The sequence below is a fragment of the Oxyura jamaicensis genome, chromosome 27, assembly GCF_011077185.1.
Source record: "Oxyura jamaicensis isolate SHBP4307 breed ruddy duck chromosome 27, BPBGC_Ojam_1.0, whole genome shotgun sequence".
Lineage (NCBI taxonomy): Eukaryota > Metazoa > Chordata > Aves > Anseriformes > Anatidae > Oxyura > Oxyura jamaicensis.
The window spans coordinates 4,186,356-4,206,170 of record NC_048919.1 but is presented as its reverse complement, the minus strand read 5'-3'; the positions used below and the strand labels follow the sequence as shown (position 1 = coordinate 4,206,170).

The window sequence follows — 19,815 nt, the reverse complement described above, 5'->3', positions numbered from 1 at the left end:
CAGAGCCTTTTCTGATCTGGAGTCACTGCAGGCTCCTCCATCAAGTTCTGCTTCTCTAACATTACTCCGCTTTCCAAAGCTGCTTAACGTGTATCTTTCTCAGTCCCACTCCAGAACCTGCCTACTATCAAAATCTGTTGCATTTCCTAGGATCTTTGGGCTCCCTCAACGTGTAAGTGGAATCCTTTGAAAATCTCCAGTGGCAAGCTACAGAAGCACAGAAAGCTTTTATCACAGATGCTTAATAACTTCTGTATGTTAAGCCGCTCTGGTTTAGGTGCAGTGGGACGAGCTGCCTTTTTTCCCCCTCCTGCTACAGATATTTATATATCTTAGGCATTTACCCCCCACTTTTGTGCATACCTCTGAAGAGAACATGGTGGCACAGGTACCAATACACCAGCACACCACTGGCTTGGTGATACGGCCTTCTTTAACACCCCTGCAGATCTTGTACTCTTCGGTGCCTCCAATCTGTGGAGAGAAAGAGAGATGAGTTGGTTCAAAACAAACAACTTTGCACTTTCATAGAAACCAGCTCTGAGATGCACATAAAAACTTTGTCTTTTTTTCATTGAGTAATGGCTTTAGTCTGAGAAGAAATTCTCTCTATTTTTAAATGGGGAAGACTGTATTTGTTTTGGAAACATTCAATTTCTTCTCATTAAGGGAGCACAAAATAAAAATTCAGGTATTTTAGAACAGTACATTGGTATATCTCAAATATATTAAGTAGCTGCCACTTAATTGTGGTAGTTCTTTAGCATTTTAGCTACTAGGTCAGATGCTCCTGGGTCTTTCACAGATAGGAGTGAAATGGTCTCACTCACCTCTCCAAGCACCACAATCATTTTCACTCCTGGGGTATCCTGATAGCGCAAGACATGATCCATAAAAGTTGAACCTGGATACCTGGGTAGAACACACCAAGAATGACAGAAGTTGAGTTTGTTCCAGAAGCTTTTCTTTCAGACAAGTTAACAGCCAGCCTGTCCTTCACTCCCACATGAATAATGATTCAGGAATTTTCCTCTGCTGACTGACTTAAAAAATGGTTTGTCTGTTGAAGATAGACTCCTACCTGTCTCCTCCAATGGCCACCCCTTCGTAGACCCCATCAGTGGTTCGGGAAATTATGTTGTTAAGCTCATTAGACATTCCTCCAGACCTTGAAACATAAGCCACGCTGCCAGGACGATACAGTTTTGATGCTAAAATATTATCCAGCATGCCTCCCGTGTTGCCTATTTTGAAGCAACCTGGTTTGATCCCACCAACCTACAAGAAAATTAGAGGAAGATGTAAAGCCCTGTAAAACAGGCACGAGACTTAGGAATATTTGGGTAAAACAACCTCCTGTGTTTTATAAATAATGACAGAAAGACAGATGTGACCTTAAAATGGTCAGCTAACGTGCACTTTAGACAACTACAGACAAGATGTATTGTAGGACATACTTTATCCTTCAGAGAAAGCCGATCTGAAGATTAAGACAGAGGGACAAGGGGAGTAAAAGGTCATCGGCACTTACAGTTGCAGGCCCAATGATAGTGACTCCTTTTTTATCTGCTGTCTTGATCAGTTTGCGTGTCAGTGCCTCTGGAATGCCCTCAGCAATAATAGCAATCGTGCGGATCTGCATCAAGATAGAGAGAGCCATTAGTGCCCCAGCGTTGCCATCCTAACCAACTCTGCAGGAGGCAGGAGTGAGACAGCTGCTCCCAGGGCATGATCATGCTGCTCCCTTGCCAGACCACTAAGCAGTTATTAGACAGAAAAACCCAGTGCATAGATCCACCATCTACTATGGTCTTCTCAGCAGTCTCAGTGAACTGCAATCAATTATTTCTCTCCCTTGCAGATTAAGGAGCAGCACAGGATTTTAACCAGCCCGCAGTAATCATTCTTAACAGACGCAGAGGTTCCAAGTTCCTCTTATAAACCCCAAGTCCAGCATTAGCCTTTGCTATACAACTCCAGCATCCTCCTTAGAGTCTACAACAAGTTAGGATTGAGGTATTTATCTGACCATTATTTTCCTAATACCATCGTGGTTTAATAAACATCAGTACCCCGCACCAGAAGCGCTGGTACGACGCTTACAAGATCTTCCTTCTTTTCTTGAGCTGCTTCTAGACCCCTCACTCACCTGTGGATAATTCATCGTTTCAACAGTGCTGTCATAAGCAGAGCGCAGAGATGCGAAGTTGATGAGAACATCCACCTCGGGGTGCTTCCTCATGGCATCCGACATGTTCTTGTAGACCGGGATCAGGATTTCTTTGTGGCCCCAATAGAACTTCTGCCTGTGGTCGCCACTACAAAGGAGAAGATGAAATAGGCCAGACTTTTAAGGCTACTGCAAAGACAGAGGGATACAATGCATGCAGACAGAGGAGTTTGCAAACCCCAATTCTCAGACACCAAGACTGACTGTGAGACACTCACTAGCAAGTGAGCGTACATGGGGAGGGACCATCCTAACAGCAGAAGGTTCTTCAGAGTATAGAACAGAGCAGCATATGGAAGGAGACGGGCTAATGGGGACAGAGGCATCCAGCAAGATGAATAAGCTCTCCCACAGTGAAGTTACCAGAGCCTCAATTCTACTCCAAGCTGGAAGACAGAATGAGGCACAGAAAGAGTAATGAATGAGATGCATGCAAAGCTGCGTTACTGGACTGGAACAAATACTGCACTGGGGGGGAAAACAGGAGACCAGCACCTGTGGCGAACAGCCAGGGTGACAGCGTGAGGGCCAGTCAACTTTCCAATTCTGCCACAGGGAAACTGTGCCCACCCTGCCCCACACACTGAAGGGGATGCACCTTGGAAACTCTCAGTGTAGGTGTTGTCTTCTACGTATGCTCTTTATGCATGGTAGACTCTGATTGAAATTTGAAGCCTATTACTCAACCTTTTAGGACTCCGGAGAGATTGGCTGCGTTTCCATATCATTACATTTGTACCGGAATATTTCAGGCTTCCTCAGCCTGACTTCCTCGAAAAGGTCAAGCAGAAATAGATTATTAATAGATAGCCTTAAGCTTTTTATCCCAGTGGCTTTTTCCTCGTTGAACAACTGTGACGCTGCAAGGGGCTGCCACTCAGCTACGGATGTGGCTACGCCTGCAGTCGGTTTTAGTACCCTGAGGTCTGCGCTTGCTGAGAAGGTATTACAGCCCTGATGGTAATTGCAGCACTACAGACTACCAGCACAAGGTACTTAATGGACAAGAGAGGCACAGTTCTCTGCAGGACAGAGCTTGATTAGACATCAGCTATCTTGGATGTCTGTAAACACCACAGAAGTGAAACAAGCCTCCTACCCGTACGTCTGCTCCCATCTCACTGCACCAGAAGGCCAACCAGCCACTCCTTTCCTTCTCGCTGCTTGCCCTGTTTAGCAGGGGGACCCCCGCCTCGCAGCCACGAGGCACGACAACAGAAGTGCTTGTGCACCGCGTCTCCACAACAGCCATGTTCTGGAGGTTCCTCCCAAGGGCAATTTGAAACACTGAATAACCTCTCTCATCCTCATCAGCTGAGGGGATAAGGGCAAAGAGGGTGAATACCACGAGAGAACCATCCCACTGAAGGATCTGCACACTTCATGCCTGCTAAAAAATTAACCTGCAGCTTCTACAGGAAAGAGTCTGAACCAGATGAACAGGGATTTCTTTTCTTTTTATAGTTTTGTTTGGCTACACGGCAGACTGCCTTACTTTAGTTAACAGAGCTGCTCTGATTCTGGCTAACATTTGGAGGGGAAAACACCCGCTTCAGCAGGTACAAACCGAGATGTCAGAGACAAGGATGCAGCAAACAGTGGGTGAGTAGAAGAGACCTCACGGGTCCTTAGTGCCTCTAAGTCAGTCGGCTGTTACAAGAAAGCCCAACTAGTAACACCTGCCTCACTTGGGGAATGAAGGAACGGAATTTGGACACCCCTGGCAAGTGCATGAAGTGAGACCTGGGACAGCTTAACGTTAGCCACGTAATTCAGAGCAGCCTGAAGCCAATGGTTGAGAGAGGCAGGAAGCAGCCTGCGAAGCCAGCCTGATGGTGGAAGGGAGCGCTGGAGAAGGCGTAAAAGCAGAGATGTGAACTAGAGCAGAACCACGCTACAGAACAGAGACTGGAAGAGGAGGAAGCTAACAGGAGAATTTGAGGGAAGCAGTCAGAAAAGTGACGTGGCTATCACAGGCTACTTACGTGAACGGATAAACCATGGCAGCTACTGAAGGCTCATCCCGGGAGCAAATATAATCGAAGTCCAGCATCCCTTGCACAGCCCGTGTCTGCATCCCCCAGATGATAGCTTTGGTGTGTCGGCTGAAGAGGGTTGTAGCTTTACCTGCTCAGAGAGAGGGGCGAGGGGAAGAAAAAACAAAACAACACACCCAAAATGTACATCTGCGCAAGATAAAAGCGGCAACTTTGCTAGATGTCTGCCTAAGGCCTCCCAGATAAGCGTATCCCTCCCTCCCTCCAAACTAAACCCAACAGCTGAGCTGCAGGATGTAGCAGCCCCGCTCCCCAGATTAAGGAAGAAGCTGCAGATGGAGCAGCATCCCCCTCTTCCCAGGATTCTGCACACAGCGGCCAGGTTTTGGGTTTCACGAAATGGGCAAGTGCTTACAGGGTGGGAGCTGGTGTAAGACGGGAGAGGTGAGGAGTGAAAACAGCCTCCTCATCTCCTCACGTGGGCCATTCACATCCCTCCCAGATGGATTTATTCTGCCATGCCGAAGAGGAAGGGAACTTTGGATTTTGTTTTATTGCAACAGCCTACAATCTGGGAGAACCACAGGAGGCTTTCCTCCTAGGTCTGACAGGGTGCCACAGTACAATGATAGGAAATAAAAACCAAAAGCAGAAAACAAAGGAGACTAAGAGCAGAAGAGCTCTACGTTACTCAGCTTTTGTTTTCAGTTTTTTGATGATCAGAATCCACCACAAGCCTCCTCAGATGGCTCCAAGCATTTATATGCGGCCCAAAACTTTGGCTTTGAGGGACAGAGTCACAGGAAGGGCGACAGTTCAGCTGGTGAGATGGACTATTTGCTTCAAATACACTTACACCACTTGTCACAGCAAAATGTTGAGCTCCTCCCTTTGACTCCAGACAGTTCATTTTAAAAACTCTTAACCCTGAGCTGATCCAGCTGCTGATCCCAGCCGGTCTAGAGCATTTCTTGTTGGCTTCGAATCAAAGCTAGATGGCATTAGGGATTAGACAAGATCCTATTCTGCCTGGCTTGAGCGTTAAATCTGTCACCGTTCTCTCCAGCGCTACACGTTCACAGTTGAGATGCGCTGCCACGTGACTTGTACTTAGGAAGCTGCCTACCCTAAAAAGCCCTTTCAATTTATCATCTTGCAGGTGCCTGTAAGGAATATTGTTCTTCATAGGAAAACAGAGGCCCAGGAAGGTGATGCTATTCACCTGAAGCCACACAAGGCAGAAGGGGAGTCCCCTTCTGCTGTTGTCCCTCTTCCGATGGAGAAAGCAGCTTGAAACCTCACTTTGACTGCAGCTCAGCAGCTTATTCTCACTTAGCACTGAGCTCAAGAAAATGTTTCAAGTTCTTGTAACTCCACCGAGCACACAACAAGCTTCAATGGTTTGCTGAACCGATAAGGTAACAAGGACATTTACTTCATTCAGCAACTTTTCTGTGCCCTTCACCGCTCGTAAGCAGGGCATCTACATTATTTTGTTTCCTTTTAAAACAAAAGGCCGGTTATTAGGAATAGTTAATGATTCCTTCTTTCTGAAATTGAAGAGCACAGAGCTTTTCACAGCTTGCTAGGTCTGTTTTTCTCCCCAGTGGTTGTGGGAGGGGAGGGAAGGGAAAAAGTTTGAGACCTGTTCTTCCTTCCCTGGAATAAGTAAGTTTTTGTGCAAAGTTGTATGCGATGTGAGCTTCAAAAACAGCTGAAAAGTTCACGTGGTGCTAACTAAGTATGCTGGCAGGAGGGAAGGGAAGGACTAGACAACACTGCAATCTTTTGGAGAGAAAAACCAGCAACAACAACAAAAAAACGAAAACTAAAAAAAAGTCAGCTGCCAGCAAGGCCAGACACATTCAGCTAGTCACACGAGTCCTACCTGGACCAGGTCTTGAAGCTGGGATTGAATCTGTTGAAGAGAGAATCACTCATGCAACAATATGACACAGCTGGCTGCTGTCATCCTGACAGCCTACAGGGGCACCTGCGAGAGGGCTTCCCTCCTCCCCACAGCACTCAGGGCTTCTGGATTTTGCTTTTGTTAAGAAAAAAGCAAACACAAGCAGGCTGGAGCACTCTCCATTGTACTTCCTCTCCAAGTCAAATTTTGGATTTTTGCCACCTAGAAACCTTTTGCTTAATCCAGAGCAAACATTACAGGTTCAGGAGACTGTTCTCCCCCCTGCAAGCTCCACGGCTAACACATTTTCTACATGTTTTTGAAGCACTGCTCGTGCAAAAATCTGTGCACGACGATCGACAGAGCAGTGTGGTTTTGGTGTTGTGTTTCCCCAGAGTCAGACATGAATCCCATGGTCATCATGTCACGCTGTTGACAATGAGAGCCATATCTCCTCGCATTCAAGGGCGCAGGACCAGAACGTATCACATTCTGTCCTTGCCCGGTTCTGGGTTGTTTTCCTCCCATACAGCATGCTTTTCCCCGGTAAGGCTTCCAACAAACACAACAAACGCTCGAGCGGCTCAGGCATATCACCATGCTAAAGAAGCTTCCTACAAACTTAAATAAAAATTAAAAACTATCAACCAAAAAAAAAAGCACCAAAAAGAAACCCCACCACCACGCATCCAGAGCGACCTCAGCCCCTAAATGTTTGAGGACTACGTCACAGCTCCTCCTGAACCAGGAAGGTTTCTGGCACTCTTTGTAGACTGTTCATCCAGGAGGGACTTCCTGAATACCTACACCGCTCCTTCCAACAGCATCCCATGGGAACACCCCCCCAGTTACTGAAATGGAAAGCAGGCCTCAGAGCAGCAGCCACAGCATGGAGACTCTAACCTGTTGTCTGCTGGCCTCATGTAAGGGGACACAGTAAAGCTGCAGCTCTCAAATTGTGGTGTTCCCTTGAAAGGAAGGTCACAGATCAAGGTAGCTTTGACTCACCTCATGTACGAGCTAACGGCACACCAGGGGACACCATTCTAAAAGCACTTAATTCAGTTCAAAACAAAAAGGTAGACAGATACCACAAAATTACTTCTCTTTATATCCAGAAAAAGCATTAACCAAGTCCACCTTCTCTCTTTTGAGTACAACCTAGATCAGAAGTGAACTGCTAGCAACCGCTGCTGGACTTACCAAGAGGTGCTGTTGGCTTCGCCTTCTTGGCTGGAGCAATATCGTCTGGCTTGGACTCGGAGAAAGAAGCCGTTCTGCTTGGTGCTGGAGTCTGAAAGATTCAAAAGCCAAGTCAGTAAGGGACAGCATGCCAGAGCAGGCTTCCCAATGTCCACTTCTGAGATATGTAAAAGGAGACTGTCATTTTGGCTACGCTACTCTCCAAAGAGGAATGATTCAGTGATAGAAATACTTTGGTCAAGAGAAGGAAAATTAAATGACCGAGTTCCCAGTAGGTGCATGAGTCACATTTGTGATGAAGGGTCGTGCTTTCTGCACGAGTGAGGTGGATAAAAGGATAGGAGGGCCCCTCTTGGAAAACTGGGCAGGCAATCACTAGTTTTCCTCCAGCTGCAACTGTACAGGTGTGACAGGGGCTAAGGTCTGCTCTGACCTGTTCAGGCAGGGGAAAGCTGCCTTCAGGAGGCTTGTCACCAGCGCTCCCTTGCACAGAGGGGGTGGAGAAACTCACCGAAGGGCTGCCGCTGGCATTGAGGAGGAAGTTGGCAGTGTGGGCTGCGGCAGGCGGTTGGTTCGGGATGGGCCGATGGCCGAGCGCCATCCCCACAATTGCAGTCATGTGAGTCTCAGTGCCAAAGACGTGGATGGGGATCCCAGTCGTCTTTCCTGCATGTGCACACAAGAACAGTCAGCTTTGGGGGCGGAGGGGAAGGAACAAGACCAGCTTCTGCCAAAGCAAAGTATTTAACCTTGAAAAGGCTCAGCAGAAAGCAGGTGGAAGATACAAGATGCAAGAACCAAACTGAAGGAAACGGATGGTCCATACCCACTTCTCCCATGACACGCAATCCTTCCTGGTAGTTCGGGCCTCCTCTTCGCACAAAGATCCTCACCTCATGCTCTTTCAGAGGGCCTTGGTAATCCTTAATTGCTCTCACAATGCCCTGAAGGAAACAAAACCAAACACACGGTACAGGTGAGCTGGGTAGCCTAGTGTTTACCGTGTCCTCCCCATCATCTCAACAACTGATGGAAGAGGTGCGCCGCCAGCACTACGCCGACCTGGAGAGAACGGCTTGGGGTCGCTGACTGGGGGCATCTGCAGCTACTTCTGAATAGTCTCCTACCTTAAAAGTGGCCGCGACGTTAGTGAAGTTCGCAATGCTGCCTCCAATGATCAGGATTTTACCTGAGGGAAGAAACAGGCAGAAATAAAACTGTTTTAAGAACACAGAGTACTCGCTCTAAGATCGTGAAGCGTCACAGGACAAAGTGAAACAACGCTAACAGCTTGCAGTAAGTTATGTTTAGCAGAACCTGGAAGAAGATAAGAGTTTTGTATCAAGCAGGACGTTTTCTGATAAGAATCTCAAGCCACATTTGTGCTCTTTGCTACACGGAAAAATACAAGCCCTCTCTGAAGCAAGAGCTGACAGAAATCCATCACTATTTGACCCAGAAGGCAGCAGTACGTTAAGAAAGCTCTCCCAGGCAGCTCTAAGTGTAGTAACCACCCAGCTTCGTTCAGCTTTTCCCCCAGATGCAGCTTCACCGCTGAGCGGCCTGGAGCCGTACACCCTTCCTGACTAGTTTATCACAATTTTTCCAGTCCTGGTGACTTTCTTACCTTCAGGGTGCTTCTCTCGTGTCATGAGGGAGAGAATAGTCTTAGCATAGTCATAGGTCTGTTGCTCGCTTGGGGCTCCCGAGTATTCCCCATAGTTAGCCAGTTCATTTACGCCCCCCAGGTCACAAATGGTGTCACTATTAAAAAAAAAAAAGGATTAGTTATAATTTTCAAGTCACTCTAAAGGTCTTAAAGCATTCCAAATTCCTGGGAAAGGGGGACTCAGAGAGGTCAAGTTATCTGCCGAGAACAAAGCTGCTCTCCTCTTGGTGCCAGGCATGATTAACCTCGTTATACTTCCTACACGTATGATGGGAACTACCACAGCAACCACGTGAGCATCAACAGCTTCCAGCCAGCTTGTTCCTTTCCATGTGAAAAAGGAACCTTAACACAGCCTCCCAGAATAAATTATCATTTCTGAAGGACACCGCATTCCACATCCTGGGAAGAAATCTGCACAGAAGCTTCATTCTGAATAGGTCCCAGGCAGTCCCAGCATGGGAAAGACCACTTTAGAAGTCTCCCCTTTCTACACGCTGCACCCCTTTTCTTTGTACTCCCCTCCAAAAACCTTGTTCTCATTACCTGTAGACTACAGAGGCACCACCACCAGCCACCATGGTCCAGATCCTGCCTTTAGGGTTGAGAATAGTAAGTTTCAAGCTGGCTCCACTTTTCGCATCCAGATCAGCAATGTAGGCTTCCTGCAGAGAGAGCAGCACACATTATTTAAAGGCCTTACTGCCTTTTTCTGGCTAAAGCCTGCATGCTCTTTTTTCAAACCCAAGCGCTAGCGGTGCTGGGCCCAACTTCTGGGCATGCAGAGCTCCTGCACCTCCTCTCAGCCACAACTGAGGGAAGAGCAGAACCACAAGCACAGCTTTTGTAAGGGAAGGAGACCCAGCTTCACCTCTCAGGGGGCCAAGACTGGTTTGTGTTACGTGTTCTCCAAGACAGAACACTGAAATGGGACTGATACAGACAGCTTGCACCTGCCCCTCTGGAAGAAATTCAAAGAGGATCGATCAACCTAAGCACACACTCAGATTTTGATTTTTGCTTGGAAAGTCCTACCCTCCGAAGAAATCGTAGTCTTTATAAGGCCTGCTGGCTTATCTCGTTTGTCCCAAGTGAAACGAAGTTTATGTAAAGCAGTCACTTGTGACATTACTTCATTTGCAGATCGCACATCCAGAAGCAGAGTTTTTCCGTTTGCATGTGGAAAAACTCTGGAAATGGATCTGATTGCTGCGTGTTTCACTATGCCGCACGGCACTGCCATTTCCATGTCATCAGCCTTTGGCGTGGCAGAGCAGTGGTCTTTTCCTCCACGGCTCAGCCAGCCCTTAGCAGCTCCCAGGTTTTACGGTTCAGTGTATCACCGTCACAGTATCAAGCGCCTCTGAACTGAGAAGTCTTGCTCTGACCTTGTCTGCAGACTGCGACCAGAGGAAGTTTAAAATCAACACACCCAAGGCTACGTTCTTTGGCTGTGCTGCAGCTAAGAATGTAATCACCCAGAGATGTAATTTGGCTCAACGTGGTGTTCCTGTATCACAGCGTGCTTGCCTGTCGTGAAGCACTTTACTGGGAGTTCATTAAAATTCTCAAAGACACCGACATCACAACGTTCACAGTGACTTGCAGAGGGATGATTCAGAGAGACAAAAACTCAACTAATCCATTTAAGAGCAAATTGAGTTAAGTATTGGCATCCAGCAAGCTACGTGGAGAGAAATGGCTAAATGGATTTCCTGGCCATGTTACAAAAACCTTTTCCAGCTGAAGCATAATTATAATTACTGAAATGAAAAAGTCAGGAGAGAAATTCTTTCGGAGGCAGCAGAACCTGAAGCAAGCAGCAGAATAATGAAGGAGGGAGCTCTAGGTCCAACAGTCTCTGAAGCTGCTGGGAAGCTGAGTATGAAGCAGTGTTCATACAACTGGCTGTGCAGACCCAGGAAATTCTGCGAGGGAATGGGCATTAAAATAAACAAAGCTTGCCTGCAGGCCTCTGTGGTCATCACTTTTCAGGCAAACGGGTGGATTAACATCTCAACTTTTTACTTTGGTGTGAGATGCAGTAATATTCTCTCTGGATTCCCACTCACGTATTTTGCACACAGCTCTGCTGTCATGACCTGTAACTGGAACACTGCAGGAGCATCAGCCCCAAGGAGGCTGCCAGAAAAGTGTTCCACCAAAAGTGATGCTGCTGGGGGAGCAACGCAAGCGAGCACCACATAAAGGAATACTGCACAAGCACAGAGCTTCGGCACATAAATGAAGTTAAATGCAAACCTCCTTTTAAAAAGGAAAATGAACAGAAAATGAAATAACATCCTGGCAAACATGGAAAGCAATTGCAGTTCAGAGTGCTGTTGTGGAAAGTCTGAGTACTCCAACGATGTCAGCACAGGTTTGCAGGAGCTCTGTCCTTATGGATAGCAATGCCAAGGTACATGAAACAAAGCAAGAAAAACCTACAGGAGAAGAAAACCTCACTGCCACGGACATACAATGGGGAATTAATCTTGTAGTCCACAAGGGAAGGATTTGGGCCATGGCACATTTTAACTTGCCTCTGGGTAGGCTTCCCTGCCGAAGGGAGGGGGAAACTCCACATCCCCCCATTTCACTTTGCAGATGTAGTCAGCAGTTGCATCAATCTTCGCAGCCAAGTCAAGGATGTAGACACCATCTTTGGTCACCACTGCATTAAAAAAATATATCAGGGTTAGCTGTGGTTTGTACACATTACAGATTTACTCAAAAATTCATCCCAAATTCATCCCAAATTTCATCTTACAAAAGCTAGATCCCCTTTGTTCCCAATTTTCCACATTGGTCATTTAGTTCTATTTACCAAACCCACAGAGTTCCCTTAAGAATTAGCTTGTGACCATAGCCACGGACCAGGCTCCAGCTCAGGTGCTGTCTTATACTGCAACAGAGCAGTACTTATGTGCTTCAGTTCTGCCTTCACATCCCTTTCAATAGATTTCTTTTGCCTGCACCAGGAAATTAGATAACAGAGAACATTGCCTCCAAGCAGCCCCCATTTTGTATTCATTCAGCTAACAGCTCCAAGACAAATCCCATCCACTTCTGTACTTTTGGACGTGCCGCTTAACATTGTTGTGAACTACACCAAATGGAGAAGGCTGAAATCCAAGTTTCAATATTTTAGAACAAATGAGCAGGAAGTCCTGCACATATGCTCCCAAAAACATCACTTACCTAAGGGATTGATCTCGAGGTATGTGAAATAGAGATCTTCATAAAGGTTGAACAGGCCACAGATGAAGCTAGCCAAGACACTGCAAAAAAAAATTAAACACAAACTCGTTAAAGCAGGCAAATATAAAGTACAGACTGCTCTGCTTCGGTTATATCAGGGGTAAATCACTTTGTATCAATTTATTTCGTTCTCATTCATCTTCTCTGGAAGCCTGGATGACGACTCAAGGAAAAGAAGACCTTGATGACTCATCCTAATTACACTCCTCCAAACTCTGCTGAGAACAGGGTTGTGAGGAACTGTCACGTAGATGTTCAGTCTGTTTCATCTCAGAGACAGAAACGCATCCCTGTCTCTCACTGAGAGATACACATCTTTGTCAGGACTAAGCTTCGTTAGCTAGGACAGGGGAGGGTCTGCAGTGAACTATTAGTGAGAGGCTTCTTCAGCCTTTCGGTGCCAAATAGTGCTTTCAGTGAGTACGTTATCTTATAGAAAAATCATGACTCATAACTAGCTATAGGCAGCTAATTAAGGGAGGTGCAGAAGTCTTAAAATTTAAAGATCAATTTGCAGTAAAATTGGGAATATCAAGAGAATAGCTCCCTTGACGGGACAGAGCAAGGCACAGTACGCTTCTGAATTAGCAGCCAGATTCACATCTTGTTGCCATTTCTACTAAATAAAAGGAGCTCTCCTGTGCTGGCACAAAGGATCGAAATTCAGTACGTCTCTGACATCTCAGAGGTCAAGACTTCAGCACATTGAGAAGCGCTCCTGTCAAGTGAAGGCTCAAATCACCACGAACGCTTGTTTTTGGTTTCGCAAGAGGCTCAGATAAGGTCAAACAACTTGGATTTAGGATGCGTGGCATGTTCTTGAGAGCAGCAAGAAGGGGAGGAGAGCAAGCTTTAGGGTGAAACAGCATGAAGGGATGTTGCATTGAAATAAGTAGACGAGATTCAGGGTGGCTGGCCATGCCCAGGGCAGGCACACAGGAACTCAGCATCCATACTTACTCCTTTTTATTTGCTGGTGCGTACTGCAGGAGCTGCTTCTTCACATCTGCTTCACTGAGCTTTTCATCCACTGCCACAAGCAGCTTCTGAGCTTTGGCATCGACATCTCCCACATCCACACCGCCTTCGTGGTGGAAGAGGACATAGTCTCCCTCCCGGGCAGCGTATATGCACACGTAGAACTCTTCCTCCTGCAGCACAGACCCGGGCACAGACATTAGCAAGTCCCACCCAGCAAGCACCTCGAAGAAGAGGTGCTTGTGTCAGCACGAGGGAAGAGGCGACTCCTCCGTGCAAGGAGCAGCAGCGCTGGAGTGGCCCAGACACTCCTCAGGTTTGTACAGGCAGCGCTGGCCTGGGGGGACAGAGAGCAGCAGGGTCCAGAAAGGTTCATCCTGGGGAGGCACATCGGGGACAACGCTTTCCATTTCTGGAGAAAACCATTCCAATTTTACACAACCGAGGTCCTTTCCTGCATGCAGTGAAAGCACCTGCATCTTAGGTAATTATACCCTCCCGCAAACGATTTCACCAGCACAAATTGAGACATCTCACATCAGTTTGTTATCCACACTTGGGAGCACCAGATTCAAGGAGCAGTGAGCTGCCTTCTCCCTTCCACATGGGTGCCTCTGATGTGATATATCACCTCGTCTCAGCAGAGACAGCAGCCAAGCTATTACTGATGACTCTTCGCAGGGACTAATGCTGCGCCCACATGCGGCTCTGACAATACACATTGACACTGTCAGCGTAATAGCTCACTCCCAAGCTCCAGCTTCTGACATTATCTATCAACCTGTTTAAGCCACATTCAAGATAGAAAAGATCAAAAAGCGCTTTTTTATCACGTTAATTGATACACCAACCTGTTTGTGAGGGACGAAGGGTTCGATCAGAAAATTCTTCAGGATTCCCTTAGCATTAGCAATCTGTGGGCAGAAAACAAGACAGACAGCAGTAAGTAAATACCTGTCCAATATCCACATCTATGACAGCACAAGGCAAACCTCAGGAATTAACGCTCCTCTAAAATCAACTCCTCCCAGTCACATCTCTACTGTGCTTCCTGGGGAACCAGACTATTCCTTACAGCGAGGTCTCAGGAACTCGCAGTTTTTCCCGCTACCCAAAACCCAAGTATCTGGGCTCAAAGGACACGGCCACGGTCGGTACCCCTGCTCCCGGGGGCACCGCTAAGTCGCCACCACCATTGGTCACAACTCCTTGGCGCAGCCTTTCCTTTAGACACGTCTGTTGCATTGTGCTAAACAGCTATTTCGACATCCATCATTTTTCCAGCGGGCAGGCGCACACGAAGCAGTTGCCTGCCGTTTTGTAATGGCCTTCAGGCAAGCCTCGCTGGCTCAGCTTGATGCCGGAGCCGGCAGCGAATCAATCACAGCAGGGCCAAGGCACCAGCTTCATCGAAGCAGCAGAACGCTCTCAGCTCCTGGAACACAGCAGCTGGGGTGGCAGGCATTTCTTTATCATTAGCATTGCAGGAGCATTCCCAGAAGAATAAATATTACAAGACAGCACCAACCTAAAATAACAACTTGAAGCAACACTCGCTCATCAGCCAAAACACTGGCTGGCTACAATCAGAGGACAATTTTAGGACAGCTTTTATACTTGTCTTGTTAAATCCGCCTTGGGTATTGAAGCGAGGCAGCCATGCCAGCTAGACACAACATTTGAGCTATCAACTGACAATTCCCCAGTGGAAGGGATCTTCAAAACTGTACTAATTCCTGCCGAACTCCTGCTACATGGGTCCTACAGAGCAGATGGTAGTAGGGGGCACCGAGTTAACATGGTGTGTCATGTAACAGTGCTCTTTTACCAAGAGGATGTTCACATGGGCAAGTTTCTTACTTGCTTTGGCATCAGAATAACATGTCTTTTAAACCACCATAAGCAAGAGAAATACTTGCACACCAGCTTCTATCCCGCAAGTATACAGAAAAGACAGACCGAAAAAGTGATGATTTTCTTGCTGAGGTGGCACTCACCGTGGTTTCTTGGCCCAAACGCTGTTTGAGCCAAACCTTCACCTGATCCAGGGTGAAGTTAATTCCAACCAGTCCAAGCTTCCCACGTCGCTTGATTAACTGATCTGGCTTCACCACTAAACGCTACATCATGCGAGAGGGATTAAAAGAAAGAATAATTAGAAAGTGATTTCGGTTGAGAGATTCTCTGCAGGTGGTGAAGTGAAAGCTTCAGTAAGTTCTCTACGGCAGGTATTGCTGCAGAGTTCCTGTGGTCTCCTGGCTGGTGCTTAACGTGCTACAGCTGTTAAGCAAATGCATCTCCTGGTACAACAAGCCTGAAAATATATATTTTTTTCCTCTCCCACCTCTGTACTTTGAGAAGAGCTGCCTCGTTTCTCCTCAGAGCTCTCTGCTGTACGTCAGCAGAGACTGAGGCGACAGTCTGTTCTGCTGTTGTGTTTTTTGTGAACTTCAATCGCTTTCAATGCAACCGTTCGGACGGCGTTTAACCCTTTCTGTAAAAGTCCATGCTGAGTTATCGCTCGGTATCCCATCAGTTTACCAAACGGTCTTTGTGAGATGCATCCTGAAATTAATATTCCTCTGCGAGCAGAGGCTCATAAGGAAAAACCAACCGAGACGCAGGAGGCCAACCACAAGCAGTCAGCTGCTTACAAAGAAAGCTCCTGCCGTCACCGTGTACTCTACACACGAGACCAGCTAGGGCCAGAGCCACACACATTTGAGTCAACTGACAACGACTCTATAAAATACCTAAGGAAGGCTGTTCCTGGGTAACACACTCATCTCTAGCTTGCAATTATTATTTTGGCTAAGAAACAAAAGCCATTTTCCTGTACGGCTAAGGCATCCTGGAACTTCAGCAACCTCCAGCACAGAGCCAGAGCGTAACATATTGCAGTGCAGATAGCAATCTTTCTGCCGGACTGCGTGCTGCTTTCTAGTGTTACAAGAGCCTGCCTTGAAGGATAAATATGATCCTTGATCCCTTCGGGTCTCTGCAAGTCTCAGATGGATTGCTGATATTTTTCAGAACTTGCTCGTGCAGCTGAGCGCAGGGCATTTAATTACCCTGCGCAGGGCCTCTGTCAGTCACCAAGTAAAGGGCTATGAAACATTCATCCTCTACTAGCCAACAATTTCATTATGTTAACTACGGGAGAAGAGCCAGATTGGACAGCAAATACAAAGAGCTCTGGATGTGTTCTCCCTAGAGAAAGTACAATGTTATGAAACAAAGAAAATAAAAGGTCTTGCGCAGATAAACAAAAAAATGAAGTTTTACCTGGCATTTTGCTTGGACACAGGAAATTTAAACAAATTCCTAACTGAAAATCAAAGTTAGACAAGGAAAAAGCACTCCATGGTTTCAGAAAGTTGGGGTTCAAACCCTGTCAAGCAGGGACAGATGTCCCTTTGACTCTCCCTTTGTCTGAATTAGCCTGGTTTACCTTCTGCGTGGTCATTACAGCTTCTCGCTTGCAGATCTTTCTGCTCATGCATTTCACTAACTCCTTAAGCTAATTTTATAATCAGACACCCTCAAAGGTGCTCTGGCAGCCTTGAAACCCTTGAAACAAGGCTCGTTTCTTCATCAGTGTCGCAAGTATTGCAGAGCAGCAGCAACGACTGGTCCTTCACAAAGGTCCCGAGTGCACAGCTGTGCTCGCAGCCCTGCCAGGGCAGAGATTTGTCCGGGGCTTGGGCACGGCAGGACGGCGAGGCACAATCCTTACCTCGCTCAGGAGCCAAGGGTGGTCCTGGGTGAGTCGCGCCCAGTCGGTGTCCGGGGTGACTCGGGCATACTTGAAGCGGTTCTGGATGGCGGAGGACGTGCAGATGTACTTATACAGGAACTCCTTCCCCGTCTGCTCCGAGATGGCTTTGGCTGACATGGTCACCTAGTCTGGATTGAAAAGCAATTCGTTAAAGCGGAGACCAGGAGGAGAGTACGGTTATCACAGCTAGCTCCCAACCACCTCGCTCAGTGAAAATACAACGCAAATAGGGCATAAAGCTATAAAACTCAAGAACTATTCGGCTTGCTTAAAACCTCTACTCCATTCAACTGCTCTGAACGCTATTTCAGCCCAGTCTTGCTGCAGGGAAAGGCGCAATCCTCGCAGCTCGCCCCAGCTACCACCGTGCCTCTGCAGCCCTGCAGCTCTGAGCATCCCCTCGCATCTGTGGGAACGCTCAGCGGGAATAACTTCCCCCAAACCACACAGCAGCCCAGGCTTTACACAGCACCCCAGGCTGGTTTTGGGATCTGCGCAACAATTTCTTCCAGTTGTGCACTGGGGAGGGACAAGGCAACAGAACAGAAAGCCTTCCCTCCCACTTCTTTTCTTCCGGCATGCCACATTTCCAGCCTGAGCTTGACTGCAGGCAGATTAACAATCTCCCATCCATTAGAAAAGGGGGAAAAGAAAACGTTACCAGTATTACCAAAACCCCAGAGCGGAATGCATTTACATCACTGTTTCATTTGCTTTGGGGACCCAAGAGCAGCTTTACACCCATACAAAATAAGATGCCTAACATCACAAAGAAAATTTAAAGGCAAGACAGTTTCTTGTTGTTAAAAAAAAAATGAAAAAAGTTAAAAATCCCTAATCAAGCATCTTTCCTGAAGATGATTTTCGTTTCCAAAGAGCACATTCTAAGTAAATGATTCCTGATCTCACAGCTGTAATTTTTCTTCGATGCAAAGTCACGCGTGTCTAAGAGGTTTTTATTTTTAACTGCAGTTAAGAGTTATTCTAAAGAACGCTTCATCCCAGGGAACCTGTCTGCAGGCATCGGACATCAGATCTGGGTCTTGTGACCACTCAGAGCTCGACAAGTGTTTTTCCCTTTTTCCAAGGGGTCAGAGTGCTGACGGAAGAGCTGGAGCAGCGGCTCGTGCTGAATTCTGAGCGGCTGGAGATCGTGTCAGGGTTCCCCAAGCACAACCAGCGGGGCAGGAAATACAAAAGCAATCTCAGGGTGGTTTCTGGGAGAGCTGCAAAGCAGAAAGGCACAACCGGAGAAAAGCTTCCCAAATTCCATCCATCAGGAAAGTGAAATATTTGAAGGCGTCAGTGAAAACCGGCTTTAATTGCCCGTGCCATCATCAATGATGTATTTAAGGCCCACTGAGGAAAAAGGTTAAAAGATCCCATGGTTATTTCTTGTGCCATCCTCTGGGTAATCAACTGGGTTATTCACCCTATAACCAAGCACGGGACGTGCCTGGGAATAACTTGCCGTCATTAAAAATAAAGACCCTTTTCCCCAGAGTCAAAAGAAAATCTTTCCTGTCCTCTCTCCCTTCCCCCCCAAAAAATAAATAGAACGGGATTTATTCTGCAGGAAAAAAAAGGAGGAGGAGGAAGAGGAGGCAGGTTGCATTCTCTCTATAAGCCTCCGGCACAGAGTAGTTTGGATGAAGTACCATTAGGGAAAACTCTTAACTAGGCTTAAGAACCAAATCAAATTTGCTGCTAGTGTTTTTTTTCCAAATGCAATTCGAGTTTTAAAATAGAAAAGGAGAAGTTATAGCAAGGGCAATGCTGGTTCAAAACCAGCATTTCAGAGAACTGAACTGTATAATTGCACCGCGGCTTCCAACTTCACCCCATTTCAAAACAACATCAGACGACGTCTCCTAAGCACCCCGACTTTCTCCAAATAACCCAAAGCCCCTCCTTGCCCCCACAAACACTTTCACCTAATATTTAGCCAGCTAGAAACAACGCTAGTGCTGAAGTCAACATCGTAGCCTAAGGAGAGGGGACCTCTGATGAACGAGAGGAAGGAGACCAAGCGCATTTGGTTTGGCTGGTCCCCCAGAGCGAGGCACACATCCTCCAGCCCCACCGTTCGGCCCCGTGCAGCCCATGCAGATGCTACGCTGAGGCTGCCGCGTTTCGGTTCTGCTCGCTGACTACCAGCCATTCCTAAAAATACGTCTGCTGCTCCTCGGAGCTGTTGTGGGAGCAGAGCTGTCTGAGAAAAACATTGGCAGGCACGGAATTGTTAAGTCCCGGGGCTACGAGCAGCCGTTCTGCAGGAGCTTTAGGAGCAATCTGCAACTTCCATCTGATGTTCCTAATTAGAAAAGGCTACTTTGAGGTAACGGTGCCATCTCAAAGCAAGGATTTACGTGCTGCTGGCAGGTAACTAACACCAGCAGCACGCGGTGGAAGGGGTCAGTGAGGTGGAAGTGCTGGGTACCAGTGCATGAAACAGTTGGAGCTGGAAGGGCTGCTGCACAGCTCCGCAGGCGGGCTGCAAAAGCCAAGCACGGACGCTGAAGCTGGACACACGTTCACCTCTTCTTAGTGTTCAACCACCGCGGATTTCTTAAAGAACGAGGATTTTGAATGGAAAGGGAGAAAAAAGCATAATTGAAGTGTTATAACCAGAAGCTGAACACCTAACAGTCTCAAGGGGAAGCAGTCTGCGAGACCCCCGGGACCATGCAAAGGGAGCTCGCAGATGTCTCCCGTGCTTAAGGAGCAGCAAGAAATTTGCTGCACAGAATCCCGTCCGGTCCCAAGTGCTGTTCTCTGCCCATCTTTGCC

The 19,815-nt window shown here is 47.2% G+C and overlaps 1 protein-coding gene across 5 annotated transcripts in view; it reads right to left on the bottom strand.

Annotated features, from left to right (window-relative positions):
* Positions 1–19,815, bottom strand: part of ACLY (ATP citrate lyase) — a 43,834-nt gene that overhangs the window by 4,791 nt on the left and 19,228 nt on the right. For 3 of the 5 annotated variants that reach the window (XM_035347552.1, XM_035347554.1, XM_035347551.1), the window contains 19 exons: positions 16,984–17,153; positions 15,245–15,367; positions 14,099–14,161; positions 13,230–13,420; positions 12,210–12,289; positions 11,552–11,682; positions 9,555–9,673; positions 8,967–9,103; positions 8,467–8,528; positions 8,166–8,283; positions 7,851–8,005; positions 7,340–7,430; positions 6,116–6,145; positions 4,216–4,357; positions 2,150–2,318; positions 1,532–1,636; positions 1,082–1,278; positions 831–912; positions 364–474 (listed from right to left, as the gene is read on the bottom strand). In XM_035347552.1, coding sequence (XP_035203443.1) covers positions 364–474; positions 831–912; positions 1,082–1,278; positions 1,532–1,636; positions 2,150–2,318; positions 4,216–4,357; positions 6,116–6,145; positions 7,340–7,430; positions 7,851–8,005; positions 8,166–8,283; positions 8,467–8,528; positions 8,967–9,103; positions 9,555–9,673; positions 11,552–11,682; positions 12,210–12,289; positions 13,230–13,420; positions 14,099–14,161; positions 15,245–15,367; positions 16,984–17,142 — 2,265 coding nt within the window. In that variant the 5' untranslated portion in view covers positions 17,143–17,153. Of the gene's footprint in view, positions 1–363; positions 475–830; positions 913–1,081; positions 1,279–1,531; positions 1,637–2,149; positions 2,319–4,215; positions 4,358–6,115; positions 6,146–7,339; positions 7,431–7,850; positions 8,006–8,165; positions 8,284–8,466; positions 8,529–8,966; positions 9,104–9,554; positions 9,674–11,551; positions 11,683–12,209; positions 12,290–13,229; positions 13,421–14,098; positions 14,162–15,244; positions 15,368–16,983; positions 17,154–18,847; positions 18,853–19,815 lie in introns of those variants that run through there. The other 2 variants (XM_035347553.1, XM_035347555.1) reach the window with 2 other exon arrangements.